The sequence below is a fragment of the Ruditapes philippinarum genome, unplaced genomic scaffold, assembly GCF_026571515.1.
Source record: "Ruditapes philippinarum isolate M1 unplaced genomic scaffold, ASM2657151v2 ctg123_1_1_1_1, whole genome shotgun sequence".
NCBI lineage: Eukaryota > Metazoa > Mollusca > Bivalvia > Venerida > Veneridae > Ruditapes > Ruditapes philippinarum.
The window spans coordinates 56,338-79,313 of record NW_026864861.1 but is presented as its reverse complement, the minus strand read 5'-3'; the positions used below and the strand labels follow the sequence as shown (position 1 = coordinate 79,313).

Genomic DNA, 22,976 nt, shown 5'->3' with positions numbered 1-22,976 from the left:
ATAAAAAAAAAACAATAGAAATATATCATTTTGATATTTTTATGAAGTGTTTCTTGGAAAAAAAATGTGAAGGAGAAAAGATTCAAATTGAAAATGTATATGAGAAATAAGGATATATTGTTCTGGAACAATTTATTATCTTCTTAATATAGATATGTAATATTGGATCATGTATTTTAATGATTACCAACAGCATCCATATATATAATTATTTTGTGATTTATTGTCATGCATTATACTAAATACTAAAAACATAGTAATATATGATATAACAGACCTTCTATTACAGGTCAATTCGCTTTAAAGACACGTTAGGCATCAAAAATCACTGTGTTTTTGTTTTTAGAAATTCTTTAGAATGGTCAAATATGTGTTTAATAATATTTGTATAATATATTTAGAGTATGTAAGCTGGTTAATAACTGAATAAAGTAAGGGCTGAATATGCAGTTATGTGTCCTGAAGATTGCAAAATCTAAACAAAGTATAGTATTTTGACTTCCATACAAAAACCATTTCACTGTAATTTTACCAATTTCCAAAGAGCAAAAGAAGCAAAGGTTAATCTATATGGAAAATGGAAACTTTTTGGAAACTGTAACAAGATACTAAAACTAAAAAGATTTTGAGAAATGAAAATGATAACATTTTGTAAAAGATTACACATGACCATTTATTTCGTGTTTATGTTTTTTTTTTCATCGACATTTTGATATTTTTATTAGTTTGATTATTATTAGTGTCTATGCTATTTTGGAAGCACGACTGCATTACAGAACTCTGATAGAGATAGATAAACTTTGTAGACTGTGTCCAGGTATGAATGTGTTATATAATTATCGCAGACTGGAATTTTTCTTGTGACTAAGAAATGTTAGGTTAAAAAATGTACGAGAACAAGACAACCAAATATTTTATCGTAGAAATTCAGAAACGCCTTCGCTCTTACAGGTCCATTTATCATGTAAATGAAGGAAAATTAGACGTTCGCATGCATATGACAAACATATCATATTTGTCTAGTCCGTAATAATGATTTGTTAATACTTTGATTTTTTTTTGGAAAGATTTTTATGCCTATTTAAGGAAATTGACGTTATTCATTTATGTTATTTTCAAAACAATATTTGTATCATGGACTTATTGTTTGTGCTAAAATGTGTATCTCTGCTTGAATATATTTTTGATGTTCCGTTCCTTCTCATATTGACTGTACGGTATAATTCGCGTGGTTGTTATCTGCGAATCATCCGAGTCTTATATGGTTTTGAAAAAAGACAAAAAGACGTATGATTTACTGTGGAATGAAAATATTATTTTACGAGCCCTCAACAAAAATACAGAGTACATTTACATTCCGTGACATCTTCGGAACCCATTTTAAAGTTCTTGCTTTGTAGCAAAACATTTTTATTTATATATTTGTCAAATGGAAAGGCATTGCTTCCTTATCTTAGTACACACTTATTGGACTTCAAAATTGTCTGATTTAATGTAGTGAATGTGCATTTTAAGTTATTCATTACGATAAAATTAAATCCTGCATAAAATAGACTGTCTCCATCTAAAATGGCTCAGTTTTGCATTAGACAAATCACATCGGTGTAAAAGCTGTTGCATTTTTATCAAACATCTGAATTTTATATCTATCCATCAATTTATACCTAGAAAAAGTTCGTTTTGAAGAAATTCATTTATATTTTTAATTTATTTGTATTGTATTTTTAGTTGCTTTAACGAGATCGTAGTTTCCAACTCCCAAACATTTAATAACCGTTATTTTTTATATTGTAACTTAGGCATTAAGGGGATCTGATCCATTACTAAATCTTAAAAAAAAAAAAAAAAAAAAAAAAAAAAAAAGCACACGTGACCTCGCCATTCTTCATCAATAAATAAATTATGTGTATTAACTGATAAAGGAAAAAAAACAGTACATTATTGTATATCATTGAAAGTATTAAAATGATAATATAGCAAACTACTTTGCCTATTTCTTAGCAATGCAGAAGTATAACGACTTCTGTCTGCCCCAAGTTTAGAAACCTTAAGATATCTCATACGGTCAATCTCGTGTTTCCTTGAGCAAAAACTTTACTTTCAATGCTTTGTACTGGTTGGATCCAGGTACAGATTCGATAGTGTTGTAACAACTTTAACCGAACTACATTGTAAAATAAATTTGCATAAACTAATCTGGTGACGATGTTGTGTCCATATTGTCAAGATGGTGTCGTGGTGCTAAACTTTTAGAAATGTCTGAAACTTTTAAAGTTTTTGCTCAAATTAAGGCCTTTTTTGTTGATACATTTCTTATTGAAAGTTTTAATATCGTTTAATTGGGATATCCAAGGCAATACGAGCATGTGAACACTTTCTTTCTTTCTTTTTTTCTTTCTCTTTCTTTCTTTCTTTCTTTCTTTCTTTCTGTCTTTCTTTCTTTTAAATCTGTGAACTTATTCTCAGGAGAAATAACCTGTTCGGAATTATCTGCTTAGAAGTTGGTCAATCATGCTAAGGATAAGCAAACAAATGACCTTTGGTGATATTTTGTATTGGACAAATCATTGAGATCACTTACAGTTTGTTTGTATTTACACGATGATCGATTTATCAAGTCTGTAGCTAGCGTCAAGCTTCTCTTGTCTTTTTTTACGAGGTCATCCGACCATCCATGTTGTGATATTGATCGGTGTTAATGTTTGTTTTCTGGCAGACGACAATCTGGTTACTCTAATCTTATGTCCGGTATAGATACCGAGAAACAAATGGCATTTATCAAAGCCAATGCATTTCATTAATAAATATTATTGTAAAAACGGAGTATTAGATACATGTAGTTTGTTTAAAAAAAATATTTTTTTTAAATGAAATCGAGAAAACATGTTTGTAGTTGTTTTATAAAAAGCACTCAATAAAAATAGCTAATCAAATTTAAAAAAGAAAAAGAAAAAAGGTGAATTTTTATCGAGGACACTATGGTAATATCCAGCTATACTGACCAGAATGCCTTTCCTTATCAAAAAGTGAAATATTTATAAATTCAGTACTTAACCCTCTTTTGATGTCATTACCAACATATTTGAATGGTTAATATTTCTATTTTCAGAGATTCGGACAAATGACTTCTACGACAGCAACACACTATTACCAGGCTACAATGACACATCCACAGACTCGAACCTGCCACCACGAAGTCCCGGACTGGTTAGCACCCACAGTGCTTGGAGTGAACTGCTAAACATAAACCCTGGAACATCTAGACGATCTTCTGAAGGCGGTATCAGTGATTTTTCACGGTAATATTTCAATTCTACACAGTAAAATCATAAAACACTCTTAAAATAATGCATAAGGCACGTGAAACAACTGATTTTATATGCTAGCATGTTACAACAATTGATTTTATGCACAATCAATGAACAAGCATGAAACACAAACGCTTCTCTGGCAGATGAATGTTTCCTTTAAAAATATTGATATAAGATTTGAAAAACAACAACAACAGTTACTCGAGTGGCGGCGTCTGACTAGTAATCTAAGGATTGCTGGCAACGTGGGTTCAAATCCCGTCCGGGCCAAGAGTAAGTAAATTAACACTCATTGCTGAGTACTGAGTACTGGTTAGTTCCAGGATTGGATTCGAGAGTGTTTAAATAAGCAAACTAAAATAGATTAGTATAAACTAAACAAAATGGCTACATATATATCATATTATAGAATTCTGCTGTTGTTTGAATGGAATGTGTGATCATGGAATTAATTTATCACTGTTTTATACCTTTTAAAAACATAAAATTATTTCTGTACAAGAACTTTTGCAGGAAATGAATGCCAAATTTTTTTGTAGCTATACATGTGTTTTTTTGTTTGTTTTTTTCGTTTTTGGTTGTTTTGCTTTACATTCAAGAACATACATGCCAGATATATTATAAACGTATTTAAAAAAAAACCAATCTAAGTTAATACTATCAATAAATTAAAACAAGTTATTTATTTGCTTTAGTGATTTCGTTGCATGAAACATTATAATATTGTAAAATGAGATTTTGAAGGGTAACACAAATTTGACACTTAATTATCTGAAAAATAATTTCATTTAATCAATCATCTGATCTCTTTTTGGCGATTAAACGAAAATAAAACCCTTACAAAATCTGCTTTTACAAGATTTTATTTTTTTGACGTAATTTTGCTTATGATTTTTTTAATAGCACTAGAAAAAGTAATATTATATGTACAAAATCTGTTTTGAGAAATGTGATTTTTTTTCTCACTTCGTTGGTATGTTTATATGAAATGAAACTAAACTTAATCCTAGATTTATTGACAATAACAAACATGTTAGTTATGTATCCAGATTTACGATAATTTCCATGAAAATTTTAAAAATGTATTTCAAAATAAACTATTTTGAAGTGAAAAAAGAAAGAAAGTTACACATTTCAAACTACACAATCCGCGGTAATTACTAAAAGAGGTCAAAATATGCAAAACATTAACGCTTCTGCGTTAGTGACGCAGTAGAAATGTGGTGACAAATACTGCATAATTAGTCATTAATCGTACATAATATGTAAAATTTTTCTTGAATCTGGTATCTTTTAACTTTTCTTAAAATCTAAGTACATTTTTGTCAAATTTAATTGTTCTTGAAATATTTTGGCATTCAGCTTTAGATAATATGAAATGAAACTTAATCTTAGTTTTGCAGAACCTTATTAACATTTTAATAGTAGCACTTCCTTGTCAAATATGTAGATATTATTAAACTCCTTGATTAGCAATATGTGCGTAAAATGTCATAGTTTGCCTTGAAACATTGAAATAATAAAAATATATGGATTGTCAGAATGGATATTGACGTACAATTTAGATACTAAAATATGTTATTTCCAAACGTTCTAGGTCAATTTCTATACCATCAGCAACGAGGTAAGACTTAATATCCGAGCCCTTTCTGTCTTTCTTTAAAAACTTAACATGTCCATTTATCTCACATTCATAGCCATTTAAGAATAACTTCCATCTGAGAGATTTTACTTGTCGTTTTTGCGCAAGTACTTACGACACGCTTTTATCAGTTTATTTGGTCAATGTTATCACAAAATAAACTTATAAAGCAAATTTGTTGTAAAACATTTATCTCATCTTATTTGTAGTGATAAAGGTCACTCATATATGTCTTTGCACGCTGTCATGTACCATCATACACTCATACACTGTTTTGTTCCATCACACGCCACATGTGTCATTTTACGCAATCGTGTGCCATTATACTACATCATGTGCCATTATACACCATCATAAGCCGTCATATACCATTATGTACCACCATCCGCCATTGTGTGCAATCATACGCCATCATGTATCATCACACGCCATCATATACCATCACACGCCATCATGTATCATCATATGCCATCATGTACCATCGCATACCACATGTGTCATCATGTATCATCAAATGCCCTCATGTACCATCATACGCCACATATGCCATCATACGCCATCATGTATCATTACATGCCATCATGTACCATCACAGGCCACATGTGTCATCATGTATCATCACACGCCATCATATACCATCACACGCCATCATGTATCATCATATGCCATCATGTACCATCACAGGCCACATGTGTCATCATGTATCATCACATGCCATCATGTACCATCATACGCCACATATGCCATCATACGCCATCATGTACCATCACACACCACATGTGTCATCATACGCCATCATGTATCATCAAACGCCATCATGTATCATCAAACGCCATCATGTACCATCCAAGCCATCATGTATCATCACACGCCACATGTACTATCATACGCCACATATGCCATCATACGCCATCATGTATCATCACATGCCATCATGTACCATCACACGCCATCATGTACCATCTAAGCCATTATGTATCATTACACGCCATCATGTACCATCACACGCCATTATGTACCATCAAACGCTTTCATGTATCATCACACGCTATCATGTACAATCATAAGCCATCATGTACCATCACACGCTTTCATGTACAATCATAAGCCATCATGTACCATCACACGCCATCATGTACCATCACACGCCATCATGTAATATCAACGCCGTCATGATTCTTAACACGCTATAACACTGACACAATTTTAGTTTTGTGCTCTTTATAGTTGTCATGTTGTTTTAATGTTTAATGTATACCTATCCAATATTTGCGGAACGAATAAAACATGCATATATCTTTATTTTTATAGACTGTAATACCCTTTTGTATCATAGTTTGGAGACCTTTCTGTTGAAAATGTGTCAGGGTTAAATCGTTTACATATACATGCACAGTGCGTTAACTGGAGTGTGGGTATTAGTTACCAGCACTCCAGAGCATGCCCATTGATTGGCTCATTTTTGTTGGGGTTTACATATTGTGACGGCAGTGAAAGTGAAATCGACAGAAATGTCATATTTAGATGCTCGTTCATTGGGTTCATTTTTGCCGGGGTTTCATATTGTAACAACAGGGAACGTGTTTTTATGTTTGACTATGATACAAAAGAGAAAGAACACCAAAACACTCGGTAATCTGATTAATACTCGGGGGGCTACGCCCCCTCGTACAAATCAGATAACCTCGGGTTTCGGTGCTCTTTCTATTACTTATCTTATTCCAATAGTGACTCCCATTTTAAGATTGATTACGACCGTTTTTATGTTATTTCAAAATTGACTATGAACGCGTTTATGTCATTTCAAAATTTACTTGGATAAGATATTCTTATATCTCATTTCATGACTGACTGTGATACCCTGATATCTTATTTCAAGATTGACTAAGATACCCTGATATCTCATTTCAATTTTGATTGTGATACCCTGTATATCATTTTAGGAGTAATCTTCTACACAACAAACGCTTTGTAGCTCATTTCATTATCGTCAGTGAATAGAAAATGTTTAGCCGGCCTGAACTATTGACCCTTAAAATTGAGCTTATATTACATGACTTTTATCATCTTCACCATTTTTTTATATAAGTCTTTTTTGTTTTGCTTTTTGATATCGCAAATATTAATTTACTGCACTCACCTTTCTGTCTCCTCCCGTTCTTTGGTCTCGTTTTTGCTCGGTGACCTAATGAGTTTCTCGCTTTTGTCCGGTGTCATTTGAGAACCTTGCTTCTGTCCGGTGCCCTACTGAGTACCTCGGTTTTGCTAGGTGCCATACTTCTGTTCAGCGCCTTACTCTGAGTACCTCGCTTGTGTCAAGTGCCTTACTGAGTACTTCACTTCTCTCCGAAGCCTTATTTATTACATCGCTTCTATTCAGTGCCTTACTCTGAGTACCTCGCTTCTGTTCAGTGCCCTATCGAGAACCACACTTGTGTTTGTTGCCTTACTGTTCCTTTGTTAGACGTCCTTCTGAGTACATTTCCGTTGAGGCATGTTTGACTATAGGCTTTGTCGAGGACAGCATTTGCTTTCCCATGTTGATCTTTGTGCTCATATTTATTTGTTATTTATCGTGCTTTTTATCCGAACCTTGTTTTAATCTACCTATTAGCTATACGGTGTTTTTGAGAAGTACCCTCCCCCTTTGTTTTATCACGTATCATTTAATATGTTCCCTTTATTGTATCTTATTTTTGTGATTGAAAGCGTCCTTTGATCAACTCAAAGAAAACAGTACAAATGCGTCAAGAATGATATTTTTTTCTAATATAACGAATCATCATAATTTTATATTGCCAAAATCTAACCACCTTTAAATTTTGTAAGTACACTTCTTGCAATAAACGAGTCTGTTAAAGGAAATTCAAAATTCAATCTGAATTGGTAAATTTTATGCAAAATTAAATTTAACTTTAGGCCATCATTTATATTTCTCTCAGGAATTATTTTAGCGTCATATATTCCGCAATTAAGTGAAATCGGAGATAGAAAAGATGCAAATGCAGTTTCTGGTAGTTAATTGCAAATGTTGGGACGCCATGGAAATCGATAAAACGAGAAATTAACCCTATTTTATTGTAATATTCAACGTCAGATATTGTTAGTACTGTCACAATTTGAATTTTAACTTAATTTTGTAATATCCTTACGGCTTTAACGGAATAAAAGATACAAATTTGCATGTTTCAATGGCACAAATTTGTTTTCCTGGCTGCGTGCCACACTGCCTGATTTGATTGCAAATTTGATTCAACTAGATTCCATGATTTAAATACAGTTTAAAACACGTATAAAAACCAATTTTGTGTCTAGAAGACATTGCTTTGGAAATGAAAAGTAGTAATTTTATTTATTTGTTAATTTATTATTTATTCATTTATTTATTTATTTACATTTCAAAATTTTACAGTGTGTCGAATGTTAGCAGCAGCCTATCTGAACACCTGCGGAATTTGGTTAGAGCGTTCTCCAGCCGTACCGAGAAGGTCAAAGAGTGCACACTGCAGCCACCGAGTCCGTCATCACTGTCGGATTACGCCGGCTCGGATGCTTTATCAGGTTGGTGCATATACTCAATACCAGTACCAAGAAAACATTATGTATTACTTAATTGATTACTAAATTGCAAATGAATCGTATACCATTTAACAAGGTCTGGCCCGAAATGTTCATGGTCCGAAATGTCCATGGTCCGAAATGTCCATTATATAAGTCTACTTAAATAAAGGATGATCCTATAAAAATTTCTTCCAGATAACGAATTAACTTAACATAAAAACTATTGTCGAATGTTAAATTCATGATGGCTATGTTTGAAAGGTTATTTGCTAAAATCTTATTAAAAAACATGAAAGCTACAAAATACATGTGATTTTGACGTCAAAAAACAAGTTCAAATGTATTCCATGCTAAGATTTAATTACTCCTGCATGAATATGCGTAGCTTTAAATTTGGAACAGTTGATTAAAAGGGGATTGCAATATCAAAATATAAAAAACCGAGCTATCACATATACATCACTTACACCATTCGATTCGTTTCATATTTATGCTTACTAGTTGTTTCAATAAAGGGAGATACATGTAGTACACTGAAAAACATATTATGCGACCGCGGTTATCTCTCTTTCAGTGTATTGTACATTCATTTATGTAGCTCCAGTACATACATATTGTTTGATCATATATTAAATATTTTGAATTCGAAAGATTGCATATATTTCCCAGTTTGAGTTTCGTCGTTATATGATGACCGGATGTGTGCAAACTTTAGTAGAAACACGTTTCCTATCCAGTAATTTCTACGTCAAAACCGCATCATTTAGCAATTCTTAGTTCATTTCGTGGGTCAAAAATCATTTAAATCACAAAATATGTGGCGCCATTTCGTTGTTCGATTACTATAGATTATAGAACTGGAAGCCCACCGACTCGGACAGTTTGGGATCTGTTATTTTTCTTTATTTCTCATCTGGGTAGTGATATATTTGAGATTTGAAAAAAGTCGTCTGCTGGGAGCCTTACATTCTGCTGGCATTAAATATTCTAACGTTGTAGATACAATATGGCTAAAGTGACTAATAAAAACACTTTGTAAAATTAAGAAATATTTTGTTTTGTAGCGAATATGACATGGTTGAAGGATTTTTTTATTTTGATAATTATCAGTTGATTTTTTTTGTTACACGTATATGTTTCTTTTTATTCAAACTTTCATTTTAAGAAATTCATGTATTGACCTGTCTTTTTGGTGTTTCCCAAAGCCATGTTTGGTTTGCTATAATTTTGGTAAGATGTGGAATGCACTTAGTTTTCGGAATGGATACCAAGAATAATTCTAATCTCTGAAAAAAATAGATATAAATGTTCAAAAAGTCAGGACTTGGATAAACCGTCAATATGCGATAATCATAGATTAGCTCCACACCAGGCATGCTCCGTATTAATGCATTCATATCAAAACTCTTTAGGTGCCAAATGTTTTAAACAGGGATTCCCCGAGCATACGTAAATAAAATGAGCAAATGAAAATCGTTTCTTTAAACTAAAATCTTATGTAAAACAACCAGAAAAATAATGAGCCGTACTTGAGGGGAAATTATTCTTATAATTAGAAGTGTCTCTTTCATATCTCACTCAACCTTGTCATCGGTTAACCATTTTTAGCTAATGATGAAGATAACGAGAATATAGACATCTATATAGAATGCCAACTGAATATTGTCGGAGAAAAATTGACTTTTCGACCTTTTCGGATGATAGTGTCAAGGCAATAGGATTACGGTGATAGATTGTAAGCGGCCATGACCCTATCAGTCATTTTATAGAAATTGAGCTATCTTTATGTAATTAACATGTCGCATATACAAATTGTTGGTCGTCAATTTTGTCGAAACGTCGATATTAGATATATATGCTTTATGGCAAATGATTTAATAAGAGTTAAATTACAAACATTTTAACTATATATGATATAGGACTTGATAAGTATGTATAATTTGTGTAAAAATATGTGAAATGTTATAATAATTATGTCAACAAATTGCTTATTTTCCTGTCTATCATTTATCAGTAATTGAACTGAATGAAAAATATCATATTCATGTATACACATGTACATTGCACTCGACAGAAAATCCATAGAAACTACAATGTATATACTCATTGTCTTGCTTGAATTAGATAATTATCTTCCGGGAGAATAAAGAAATGTTTTTGTGAAATTAATAACTTAAAGTTGACATAAGGTACACGTTATATAAAGTTTTGCATCTTCTCTATTCGTAAATTGTCTTGAAAATGTACATCTGATAAGGAAAAACGAAGCAAGCCGCAGAGCAGAAGGGGAATTCATTTCCCAATGTTGATTGTTGTTCTGTTTTTTGTTTGTTTTTTTTTTTTGAAATCTTTGTTGTCTACAGTTCGTGCCATCAATGAATTGTATAAATATTTTCTTTTCTGAACGAAACTTTTAAATAACTTATACCGCCGGTATGCATCCACTCATTAAAGCTGTTTGGTTCTTTTATATGAGATGTGTGTTTCAGAACTAATACATCTTATTCAGTTATCATTTTTTCTAGACAACTTGCAATAAATCATTTACTTTATGTACAACAAATTACTCTGGTATTGCATGCTCACAAAGTTTTATTCCAATCTTCCATTGAAAATGAACTTTTTCAGCAATTGATATACCCTAATAAAACTAGAGAACCCACTAGTCGCCTGCTTTATGAGAGCTATAGAATCTGCCAAAAGACAAAAATAATTTCATAAATGGAGAAAGGTATGGGCCAGGTTTTGAGAATAAGCTTTATTAGTGGTTCTATTCCTTCATTCCTATACAAGTAGCGTGTCCGGGCAATGTAGCATTGTCACTGAAGAAGGAAACATGTTCCACACCATGATCGCTTTGTCGCCTTGTACAATTGTTTGTGATCCACTGTTGGTACAAATTCTTACAAAAATACTTATCGGTGACATTTCATCATATCGAATCAATAACTTTAAAAGCAGGACCATGTATAGAAAATAAGTTGGAATGCAAAACTATTCGCCGAGTGTGAGATACATGCTCATTTTCAAAGCAGAAAATAGAGTGTTGTAGATATTTTGAATGACCATTTATCTGATGAATGATATAACACTCTTTTATGTGCTTTTAAATATATGCAATATCGGATCAATGCTCAGCAAATAACAAATGTTCAAGGTAATTGAATTGCCCATATTAAACTAAGATACTTTGCAAACCTGGTCAAACTAATGCACACAGGTTCAGCATCAGTTATAGGTCTAGAGAAACAATATTTGGTGTAGACGCAATAACTGTTATGTATAAATATGTGACTGACATCGCTTCCTGTTCATTATACCATAAATGTGGTATTCAGAGAGAACAAATCGTATTTACTTCCAGTTCCCAAGCTCTTTTAAGTTAGTTCTTCATCTGATACCTACTAGAGTGAAAATAAAAATCTACATAGTAATTGTGCCTTTTAATATTTCTTAAGTCTGGAAATATCACACACTACATACAAAAACGTGTTTTAACTCTTATATTTAAACTCGAATTTTCTAAGTTCTAATGAAAGAGGAAATTCCAAAGCTTCTGTGAGTATTTATTACCACACCGACTATATTTACAAGCAGTGTTATTATATATATAAACGTATTTAAACAGCTATGACTCTATTGGTATAGAATTGTTTTCTTTGAGATGATGATTTTGATTAAATATGAATTGGAATAACTTCATGTTTCTTTTGAGATTTTATTGAAGTTGCATAAATAGTGAAACATCCCTTTTGCTAAAGAGTTAAAGGATAAGATACACATGGTTTTCCTTATCTACGAACAATGATTTATTTCTCTTCTTTTTACTTTTACCAGACAAAGAAAAATACTGGCCAGTAATCGATCTTGATTATTTCTTTCAATCGATCATATCCAATAGAAATGAAAAGACATTTGCTGTTTTGTTCTTGTTTTCAACGGACCCTCGTATTTTATCCCACCGTTAATGGAGGTTTTTATGGTCAGGTTATAGAAGTTTTATGAACTGCTCGGCATTTTAGAAATTTTATTAGTTAATACCTTTTATAAACTTCCATCACTGCAATATTGTTACCATGGCATATGACTTGCTTTAAGTATAATGATAGAGATTCTCCCCAATTTCCGAAAAGATAAATTTATATATAGGCCTATTTGGAGAGGTATTAGATTGATTGTCACCCGGGAATTCTATTGAGGATTTTGTAATTATATTCCTTAGGCCGAACAGAATGTGTCACGTGGATGAGGTTAAATTATCTGAGATTTCCGTTTTCATTACTTTAGTGTTCACTCCAGAACGTCAATCCATGATGTGGATTTTAAGATACGAACAGATAAAACTAGAGCAGGTTCTCTAGGGTGCAGTAAGGCACTGATTATTTGAATATAGGCAAAGGCTGACTCTCTGTGGGTTTGTCAACTCTTTAAACACCGCATTTTTGGATTATTAGAAATAACAAGTGAAAAAGAGCAGATGTAGACCTATTTTGATTATGGTAAGAACTGTGGTTCTGTAACATATCACGATAAATGATTTGTAATAAAGGTCGCCATGTTGGAGCTGTGAAACTAGCCGGCTGCCAAAAATCTATAAGTACTGATGGAATTTGTTATTATAGAGAGGGAGATGTTACGTTAGGGTTTACTTTGGCTAGAATAGTCAATGAAAGAATTGTGCAATATCTGAATGTAAAGTTTTGTAGTTCCTTTTCTGTGTGAATCAGAAGTGTTATTCAATTGGAATCGATGTTTTAATTTTTCAATTGGTTTTATTTGGAAAATTTATTTCAATATTGGATGCGATTCAAATTTTAAGAAAATTATTACAACCATAATGGAAGGACAAATGAATATATCTTTCAAGCAGACGATGGATTTAAAATTAAAGTTGGTTAAATGAATTTTGATTTAAAGGTAAACGTGTCGTTATTATGTTGATTGAATGAGCATGTAGTAATCTTATTTTTTTCTAAAGAGGAGAAGGAAAATGTTTTACATTATAATAATTTTCTTCGAACAAAAATCTATAAAGACATATGGAAATTTTCTTAAATTTATTATTTTTAGACTATGTTATGGGTAGGAAAACATAGCTTTGCCAATGAAACATTTATGCTTGAAGAACTAAAATATAATGCATAAACACAATTGAAAATGATTTAATTGCAACATGTAATGATATGATATATTGAAATATTTTAGTCCCATTTATTGAAGGCATAGTTTATAGATGAAACATTAAAACTGGTTTGTGCCCGGCTTGAAACATGATTTACACTCTTTTAATTATCATAACATACAGTGTAAGCTATTCAGTCAATACCTTTGTTTTTAATTTTCTTTCGCTGATGAATTGGTGTGTAGATTGAAAGATGGAGAGGCCAATTTAAGATATCTAGTATGGTAAGAGTTAATTATGTTGGGAAGGAATGAAATCTGACAATATTATGTTCTGACAATGTATCATTTGAACATTTTTTTGTTAATATATCAAAGACGCCTTTTTGTTATAGTATTTATCATGGTGCTATTGGTGTATTATTCCGATGTCAATTCATAAAATATTTTACTTTTAATTTGTATCGAATTGCTTAAATCTCTGAGAAGAATTATATGCCTTCGTTTTTCAAACATTGCATTTCAAACGGTATTATAAAGCTGTTTTCAGGGTCAAATATACCTATATTTTTTATCAAAACGTGTTATGTGCAGTGTTCTGTTATAGTCTCCAAAAGGAACTTATTAGCCAATTACCTAAGCCATCTTTTGCTTTTTTGGCACTAAGTACATTTATAGTATCCCGCCTATATGACTGAAATACTGTTGGGAAAAGGCGTAAAATGAAACAAACAGAAACATTTACAGTGATTAAGTATTTTGTACGGAAGTCAAAATACTACAATTAGCTATGATAATTTTACATTCAGTTCTTTCTTCAATTGATAAGCATCTAACATGCTCTAAACCATTATTTAAATGTTATAAAAATCATACTTGCATTTCTAAAGAACGAAATTAAAACCGTTTCATAGGCCTAATGTGTTTTTAAAAGGTGAAAAAAAGAAATAAAGTACTTTAGGTATTGTTTTATCAAATATCATAAATTGCATTAGTTGATAACGAAACAATATTCACAAGTACATTTCATTGATTTATTTAGATAGACATCTTAGAGTTCAAACATTTCGTTTAGACTTGTAATGACTTTAATAAAAAGAGTTTTGTCCATTTTACACTGTTTAGAAACGTCAAAATAATATTCTTAGCTTACGGTGATAGAAAAGAGAACCGTATCACTTGCAAGCTGTAGAATAATTCACATGGGAATACTGACTTTACGATCTTTACAATCCTTTGGATAACAAAAGTCATGTCAGAACTGTCGGGACTATAATGATGAATTATCTCTGGACATGAACCGTACAACCTGATTTATAGACATACAATTTATGATTTCGGTTTCAAAATACGTTTCATTACAGAATTTACCAAGTTTAAAAGACACAAAGTTATGAGATGCGTTAATGTTAACAAAGTCTCGTTACTTATCACCATTTCCCCCTGATCTTGTTGTCCCACAAGTGTGATTATTATAGGCTTACAGATATTTGCTTTATCTCAGACTTTTCCTCTAAGATATATATCTTCAATAAGGACGGATATGAAGTAAAACCTCCTCAGTCAATCATCTTCTTAGAAATGAATATGGGATAGAAAAGAACACAACAGAGGGAAACTATTTTTCTTCGTTAGTTGTTTTGTTAAATTGGCTTTTTCGTTTCTCGGGAATATTTTGGTAATTCGTGACAAAGAAACAAGTATAGCATTAGCATTGTTCAGGCTTTGGCAGCATTATAATAGCTTGAAACAGATACAGACTTCTCTCATATTCCAAGATAAAAATACCATTTAATTTAAATGCATCTTGTATTATTCAGAATTGTTTGACACCTAACTCAAAAATCGTTTTAAAAAAATTGTGATATTCGTAATATCTGAGTTAGCATTGACGAACGCCAGCCTTAGTTAAGGTGTGATCCCTCTAATGCATTATCTCCATTAAGGAGTATTCAAATAGGCTTTGGCACGACATTATTGTTGTGCTTGTGGTATTTTAAGTTTTAAATTTTTTGCATTTTCTTGTTGGGTGGTTGCAATATTCCTACTTGAATAATATTGAATCACCCTTAGGATGTGTTGCCTGCTTTTTAACTTTGTATTTTGACGTCTTATCTGTGACATGCAGGCTTCATAACCTCTGATCCCCTTACAAAATTCCATTTTAATTTACTTCCGCCCATTGCTTTCTCGTTTAGGACACACGCTTTCTATTACTTAGGGACAATACGCCGCTTTTCATGGAATGGCACGAAAGTGTCACATTGAAGGTTCCATGATAACCGCCGTTTGAACACATTTGCGGATGTTTCTAAATTAAAAATTTTGCTATTTCATGTTTAAATGTTGAATTCTGCTTAAGCCGGTGCTAGGGGCGTGGACGGTAGTTTGCACTTTACAGTACCGCCCATGAACAGGCTCAATCAAACCGAGCCTGCAACATTTTCAATTATGTTGTGTTGGACTTTCTTTAGGGATTCTTATTAGGTAATCTAATCGGAATATAATATACAAAACAAGCCCGCAGTAATATTGTAGTCAATAGAAAATATTCCTTAATTGTTATTTTATTGTTTTATACCATATAATTATGTATATCATACCATTTGCCGGAAAGACTTTATAGATAATTTGTTTATTGTCCCTCAGTGGAATTTTGTGTTGAAATTAAAGGCGTCTCTTGGGGCAATGGGAATCAATCACTTGATTGAGGCAGACGAGATTTCTATTGTAATTATTTTGATATTGAGTATAATATCTTGTTGTAGAATCTTTGAAAATAGAATATAATTTTAATGTGTTTCAGATTGCTTTTAAAAGAAAAACAACCTTTCCCTATTCAAATATCATTACTTTCAAACAATTGTTAAAACTTAATCGCTATGATGACTCTATATATTTTTTTTTATTGCGCAGCGTTCATGTAGCCGTTAAGCGTCTGGCGTCATCTTGTTTACGTGTGTCCATTTCTCGCGCTTCTTTGAAAACAGTCTAAAGTTGGTGAAGGTTCTTATAAACTTGTCGTCAATAACGATTTGCGTTACTATAAATTCGTTATACAAGTTGCTAAAGAATGTAGCCTTGCTTAAAGGAATATAACCCTTGGTCATATTATATCATTCAGGCTATCCCGTATATTTAATTCGTAAGCAACTTGTATAATTAATAGTGTATGCAGTGGATATAATCTCTATGATTCCAAATATTTTTCTGAGATTCATAACTGGAATTTGATAAAAAAAAATATTTACAAAGGTAAATCAGTAAAGTGCAAAACATTTTTTGAATTCATTAAACACCCGTTTTTTTACATGTTTTAAAATCTTCTTTTTATCTTTACGTATGTGTTGTTTTGTGAAAGTTTACGATATTTGTTATTGTTTTGTTTCCTTTATTTCAAGCCTGACTGATGAATATACAACTTAAATATCAATAATGTTGGGAAATATTTTTTTTATGTCAGACTGTTTTAAAGTAATTAGATGTAATTTAATAACGTAACTGATGACTAATAAAGGTGATTAGATTTATAATTCTGAGAATAGTTTCCTGTTTGAAGTTATTTAATCTTGAAACTAATGACGTCATTATGATTCTTATTTATTATATCTTGAATAACATTCTTTAAGTAATCAATATTATAATGAAATGATCATTATTTATTTATTCTTTGTGTTTTGATTTTATAACTGTTTGCAAATACAAATTTATGGTTCTGACAATGGTTTATTTAATTTATGCATGGAGTTTGATGAGGAGTGAAACACAGTATTTGAGGTTCTATTATGTTTTACAAGACAATTAAGTTTTCTAAAGTTAATCGTAAAACAAACTCAAAGCAATGCTGAATTTGATTTAAAGATTTCAACAAAATTGAGTTGGCTTTAATCATTGGTTTAAAGTGCTTCCGTTTCCTGTAAATTAGTTCGACAAGAGTTTGATAAATTAAATTGCTAAATGAAAGGACTTGATCTGACGGAATTTAATTTAAATTTACACAATTATCAAAATAAAGCATCAAAGTATTGAGCCGCAAGACACTGGTTGCGTTTAATATTTTTACAAAATGTCTGTCAATTCGTTAGTTTACATAATTTTTGTGACGTAGACTTTGTAGTGGAAATAATACACTTCAGAGATCTTTATTATACCGTTGTCCCATTGGACATAGCTTTAACAAAGTAAAGGCAACAAGAGAGAATATATGACAGAAAGAAAAAAACTGTTAATGTGTTAGTTTCTAATACAAAAGTATTATAAATACTAGTATTTGAATTTGAAAATTCATCAGAAACAACGACAATAAAACTCCACAAAAAAAAAAAACAACAAAAAAACCCCAAGAAACCGGACATTATATTTGGAGACCATTACCCTTTCAGACTTTCATACTACTATGTTCCGAGCTTTTGAATATTGATACACTTTACATGATTGTTTCTGGGAGAGAATTTTAATAAGCAATAATATTTATGGCAGATGAATGACGCTATGAATTCGATAAGCAAGAATGCATTTGCTAAATACAACCCTTAGCCCGCTAAATATCTCAATTTGTCCTCCATCCAATCTGGCTTGTGTCATCTGTACTGATCGCATGGAATAAAGCAGTTGCCGCAAGCAGGATTGTGGTTTAAGAGAAATGAATTTGATGCCAAAGTTCTGCTTCGCAAAAAATTTGAGTTCTGCCGTTTTGCATTGTTTTGATTGTTTCTTTCAAAATTAACATTTACCGCAGTCATTTCACAGAAAGGCACGTATTTCATAAATTAAATGATTTTATAGATTATAACTTGATGTATAAGAATGTATCAACCGAACGTGCCTAAATTGTCTAATATCTATTTTCATATTTTGGTAGTTTCTATAACAAAGTGAACATGTAGTATTTAGAGTTTTTAAATGACCACTTTCTATTAGATGTTTCATTTCTAACATGTTTCACTGGCGATGTTGTATTTTAAATCAGACCTTAATGAAAAGTGTCGAAATGATATTGCTTTGTTCTTTATATCTTATTAAAAAGAAAATGTAATATTTAAACAATACTTTTGACTTTTGTATATTCATCTTAGTCAAAAAAATTAAATTATAGCATTGACGCTTTACATCATTTATCTGACAAGGGAATTGCATCTCATATTAACAATAGCATTGGTCCTAGAAGTGTTATTTATTAAAATATTTCATACACAATGAGGTAAACAATATACTTCCCAATTATGTTAACAATTAAAAATAATCCAATGGCGATATATCTGTTTTGTTTCATTTTCAAAATCATATTGTAAACCTGTAACTATTTTATCTTTTTGTTCATTAATTCTTTATTGTAATAATGAATTTTCCTGTTCCGATTTTCATACAATATTTGAATATGAATAGTCAATAGATCTAATTTCCTTTTCTACAAAGCAAGAAAGGGACATTCCTTTTATTCCGGAAATTTCGGTGTCCTTTATTTAGCAATGTCTTGTTATAACGAATATAGAAAATATAGTGTGTTTCCTTAATGCATTCATTGACATTTGTTGTATAATGATGAATTTTGCCGCTTCGTGATTCTCTAAAGGGATTGGGTGTCATTTGCTGCTCTCTGACTCTAAATTGGAAAAGCAAAAATGCAAGGAAAAGGGACGGAGAGATTTTTGGGTCTATAATTTGTTTTGATTGCACGTTTTGTTTGCTATAGATTAGATGCGAAATGAGACGGCTGGCAAAGCTATTTTATACAAGTCTACATTAGGAATAGTCTATCATAGCTAAGGAATTATATAATCTTGTTTTTTTTTTGAAACTGTAGATCTAATGTTAAACAAAGTATGTTATTTACTTTGTTTTAATTTCATAATTATGGAAAATACATGTATTTGTACATCTTCTCTGTGTTTCTAATTTGATTGCATATTTTAGAAGAATTTGCAAAATATATTTCATAAATGGTCGATGATAAAAGCATAAAATATATATTATTCAGTAGATATATCTTATTTCACAGTAAAAACAAACGAAAATATATTTGTGATTGTACGCACCAAACGGGACAATAAACAAATTTCTAGTCATCGTCATATCTATGGTCATACCATCCTATAAAAAAGGATGTGCAAAAACAAAACATAAGATATACATGTACACCCTTTCAACGTTTTGAAAAACAAAAAAGATAGGGCAGTGTTTGGTTAACAGTATGCTTTTAAATACAGATTGATAAGTTTCTTCTTTTTATTACATTTTTTAATTCATTAATACTATATTAGGTAATTTCAAAGAAAAAGTTGTATACATGTATATTTTTTTGCTATTCATCCTAAAGGACAATTCAAACGCGAAATTCATCTTCAAGAATAAATCATGTCCTACATTTCCGATCGTCAAAGATTATAGCTCTAGGTTTTCCGCAATCAAGTTTCAAGTCTGTATATCAAAACTGTAAGCCGAGAAAATGCAATTCAAATTTATTTTTCAAATTCAAAAGTTTATGATCTGCAAATAGAAATTATGGTTAGTTCATACAATTCAGAGAACTTTTTTGACTCTTGCCTTGACTAAGAAGTTACATCGTTTAAAATGTCTTTTGTTTGTTTGTTTGATTTTACCATTTTTTCAACAGTATTTCAGTAATATAGGCGGGTAGTTTCCTAACCATCGTTCCTGGAGAGTTACACCAGTACTAGACTACCTTCCTCCGCGCTAAACTACCAAAGCATCACCCGGGGATCGAACCCACGCCAGAGAGGTAACTGGATTAGAAGTCATTGACTCTAACCCCTCGACCACGGAGGCGGTATTTAAAATGTCTACTATATCTTGGATGGTCATAAGTAATTGGTTTTGATCTACATAAAATGGTACAAAAATATTTCCATTCCACTTATGTGATAAACCTTAGCGGAGTTCCTTTATTATAAGTAATTGTTTTACATCAGTTTCCAAATTTTCGCCAGTTTAAACTTTTCTAAAAGTCATTTTGTTGTTCTTATTTTAGACTTACACACACGTAATTTCATCATCTCAATCTTTTTGTTTTTTTGAAATTGTGTTTGGAACATATGCTTCCATACATTAATGTACTAACCTCTTACATTTAACGTCTAACATCATATATATATATATATGTAAACCACATATCTCACTTAGATATCAAATGCTTCAGACAAACATAGGCGTTCATATTGGTTAATAATACCGTGCAATACAAAAATGTTATTTAAGTTATCTTTCCAAAGTATGGTATAATGTCACCCGGTGCTTCAATAACTTTATAATCACTCATGGAACGTAGGTTTGGAATGCCGACTTTTTGACCTTTTCTTTATTTTGAATTACAATACTGCTGTCTGTTCAATGATAAATTGTCCCCCGGGCATGAACCGGAGAGTCTGGGTTAAGAAATATTTGTTGTTATTGTGCAATTTATTGTTCCGCTCGCAAAATAAGTTGCATGTAATTCTCGTCATTACCGACATCAGTAAAAATGTGACACAAAAAATATTTCCTTGGTAACCCAGGCTATTTACTGTATGAATTATATACGAAATGCGTACCGTGGATTCCGACGATCCAAAAACATGACTTATTGGAATTGTTATTTTCTCAGATATTATCAAGTATAGAATTATATATATTTATATTTGTATCATATCTACTCTTTTTGCAGTCGAACTACTTTTGTGTAACTATATTTTTGAAGTTTTCTAAGAAATAAGATGAGGAAGGAAAAAAAAGAGATTATGAATAAGTCAATAATGTCGTTTGAAATTCATGGTTCGAAAGTAGTATTTCCTTTACATAAAATTGGCCGCCTGCTAAGCGTAGTAGGTAGACTCTTGGATTTGTTTTCCAAAGGTCCCTGGTTCGACCAACAAACTGGGCAAAAATTCGCCGTGACAATTGATTTCGGACATTAAATATAGTAGGAAATTTGTCTCTAACGACTAATAAAAAATCATGTAGGATGAATGATCGGTCACTTGCGGAGATATTGGTTATAAGTGGTTAGTCTTCCAGGAAAACCGGTTAGATTAACCTGTCGTCAAGATATGACCATAATGATTTAAAATTGGCATATTAACCAGACAGACGTTTGAAAAACTTTTTGCAAATGCTTTTCATCTTTGTATGTTACTACTAAAATATTGATGATTCCGATTTTTGCAATAAATGATATGCTTACAAAAGACTAACACATTATTCTGGCGCGCAATTGAATTATTGAATAACTTTTAAGTGGTCTAAAATCAAACTTTCGGAGCCGATTGTCTAAAATAACAAGTTCTATAAAATATATTCATTTTTTTCGTATACCACCTGCCGCAAAGACACTTATTTATAACAAAGAAATTATTTCATTGTCGTTTTGAAGAATTGAGTGGAGAGTTTGGTAATAGTTTTCTAAAGGCGAAGGAAAATTGTCAATTGAATAAGGCAAATTCTCTCATGTTTCCATTTTCATTACAAGGTAGTTACAGTGATGCGTGCAAGCTTAATGAAGAAAAAAATTATATGAATCATTCTCGATGTTTTTCTAGTAAGATGAATGCACAAGAAAACGGGACAATTTACTCCCACCCTTTAGAAAGGATTGTTATCTTGAAGGGCAATTGTGATAAATGATCAACATAAGATAGGGTTTGACTACACAGACACTCAAAAATTTCGGATGTTTGGATTTAGGTAAAATGGACTTCAGAAAAAAATTAATACTCTCATTGTTTAAATGGAAATACATAATTTTCAAGGCATTTATTTGCTAAACCATGGTAGCAGTACCATGGACTTATAGTTAGGCATCATGTTTTTTTTTTTTTTGTAAATCTTAACATATTTAATTGATTGTTTAAGTAGTAGATATTTGGTCACTTGTTTAAACGTTTTGAACATAAAAGCAAGGTAACTTTACAATCTTTCTCATTACTTGTTAGTTTTCTTTTTAAATTTAATTGACTGTGTATATTCTGATACATACATGTATATTACAATCAATTAATACTGGGAAACTTACATAAAGATTCAGTAGAGAATTTTCTTTATTTTTGTATAATTCTTGAATATGTCAATAGGATGAAATATAATTCCTCCGAGTACCCTGACATTTTTATTTTTCATTATTCGAGAGTAACTCTGATGCGTTTTTTCTCTCTCGTACATTCTCGTACATTCTCGTAGCATCTTTGACATGAACGCAGGATATAATTTGTCACAGTGATATACAATTGGAATACAGAATAGCAAAGGGAATGCATTTTGAAATTGTTTTTGGCTTGTATATTTTACGACAATTGTCTAGTTAAGTTTTCAAGGTAATACGATGTTTTGTTCAGAAAAACTATTCACAAGTG

At 31.5% G+C, this 22,976-nt stretch overlaps 1 protein-coding gene across 1 annotated transcript in view; it reads left to right on the top strand.

Annotated features, from left to right (window-relative positions):
* LOC132727059 (uncharacterized) overlaps positions 1–22,976 on the top strand; it is an 86,436-nt gene that overhangs the window by 23,893 nt on the left and 39,567 nt on the right. Inside the window, exons 4-5 of the mRNA XM_060712469.1 lie at positions 3,110–3,299; positions 8,366–8,514. Of these exons, the coding sequence (XP_060568452.1) occupies positions 3,110–3,299; positions 8,366–8,514 (339 nt within the window). The remainder of the gene's footprint in view (positions 1–3,109; positions 3,300–8,365; positions 8,515–22,976) is intronic.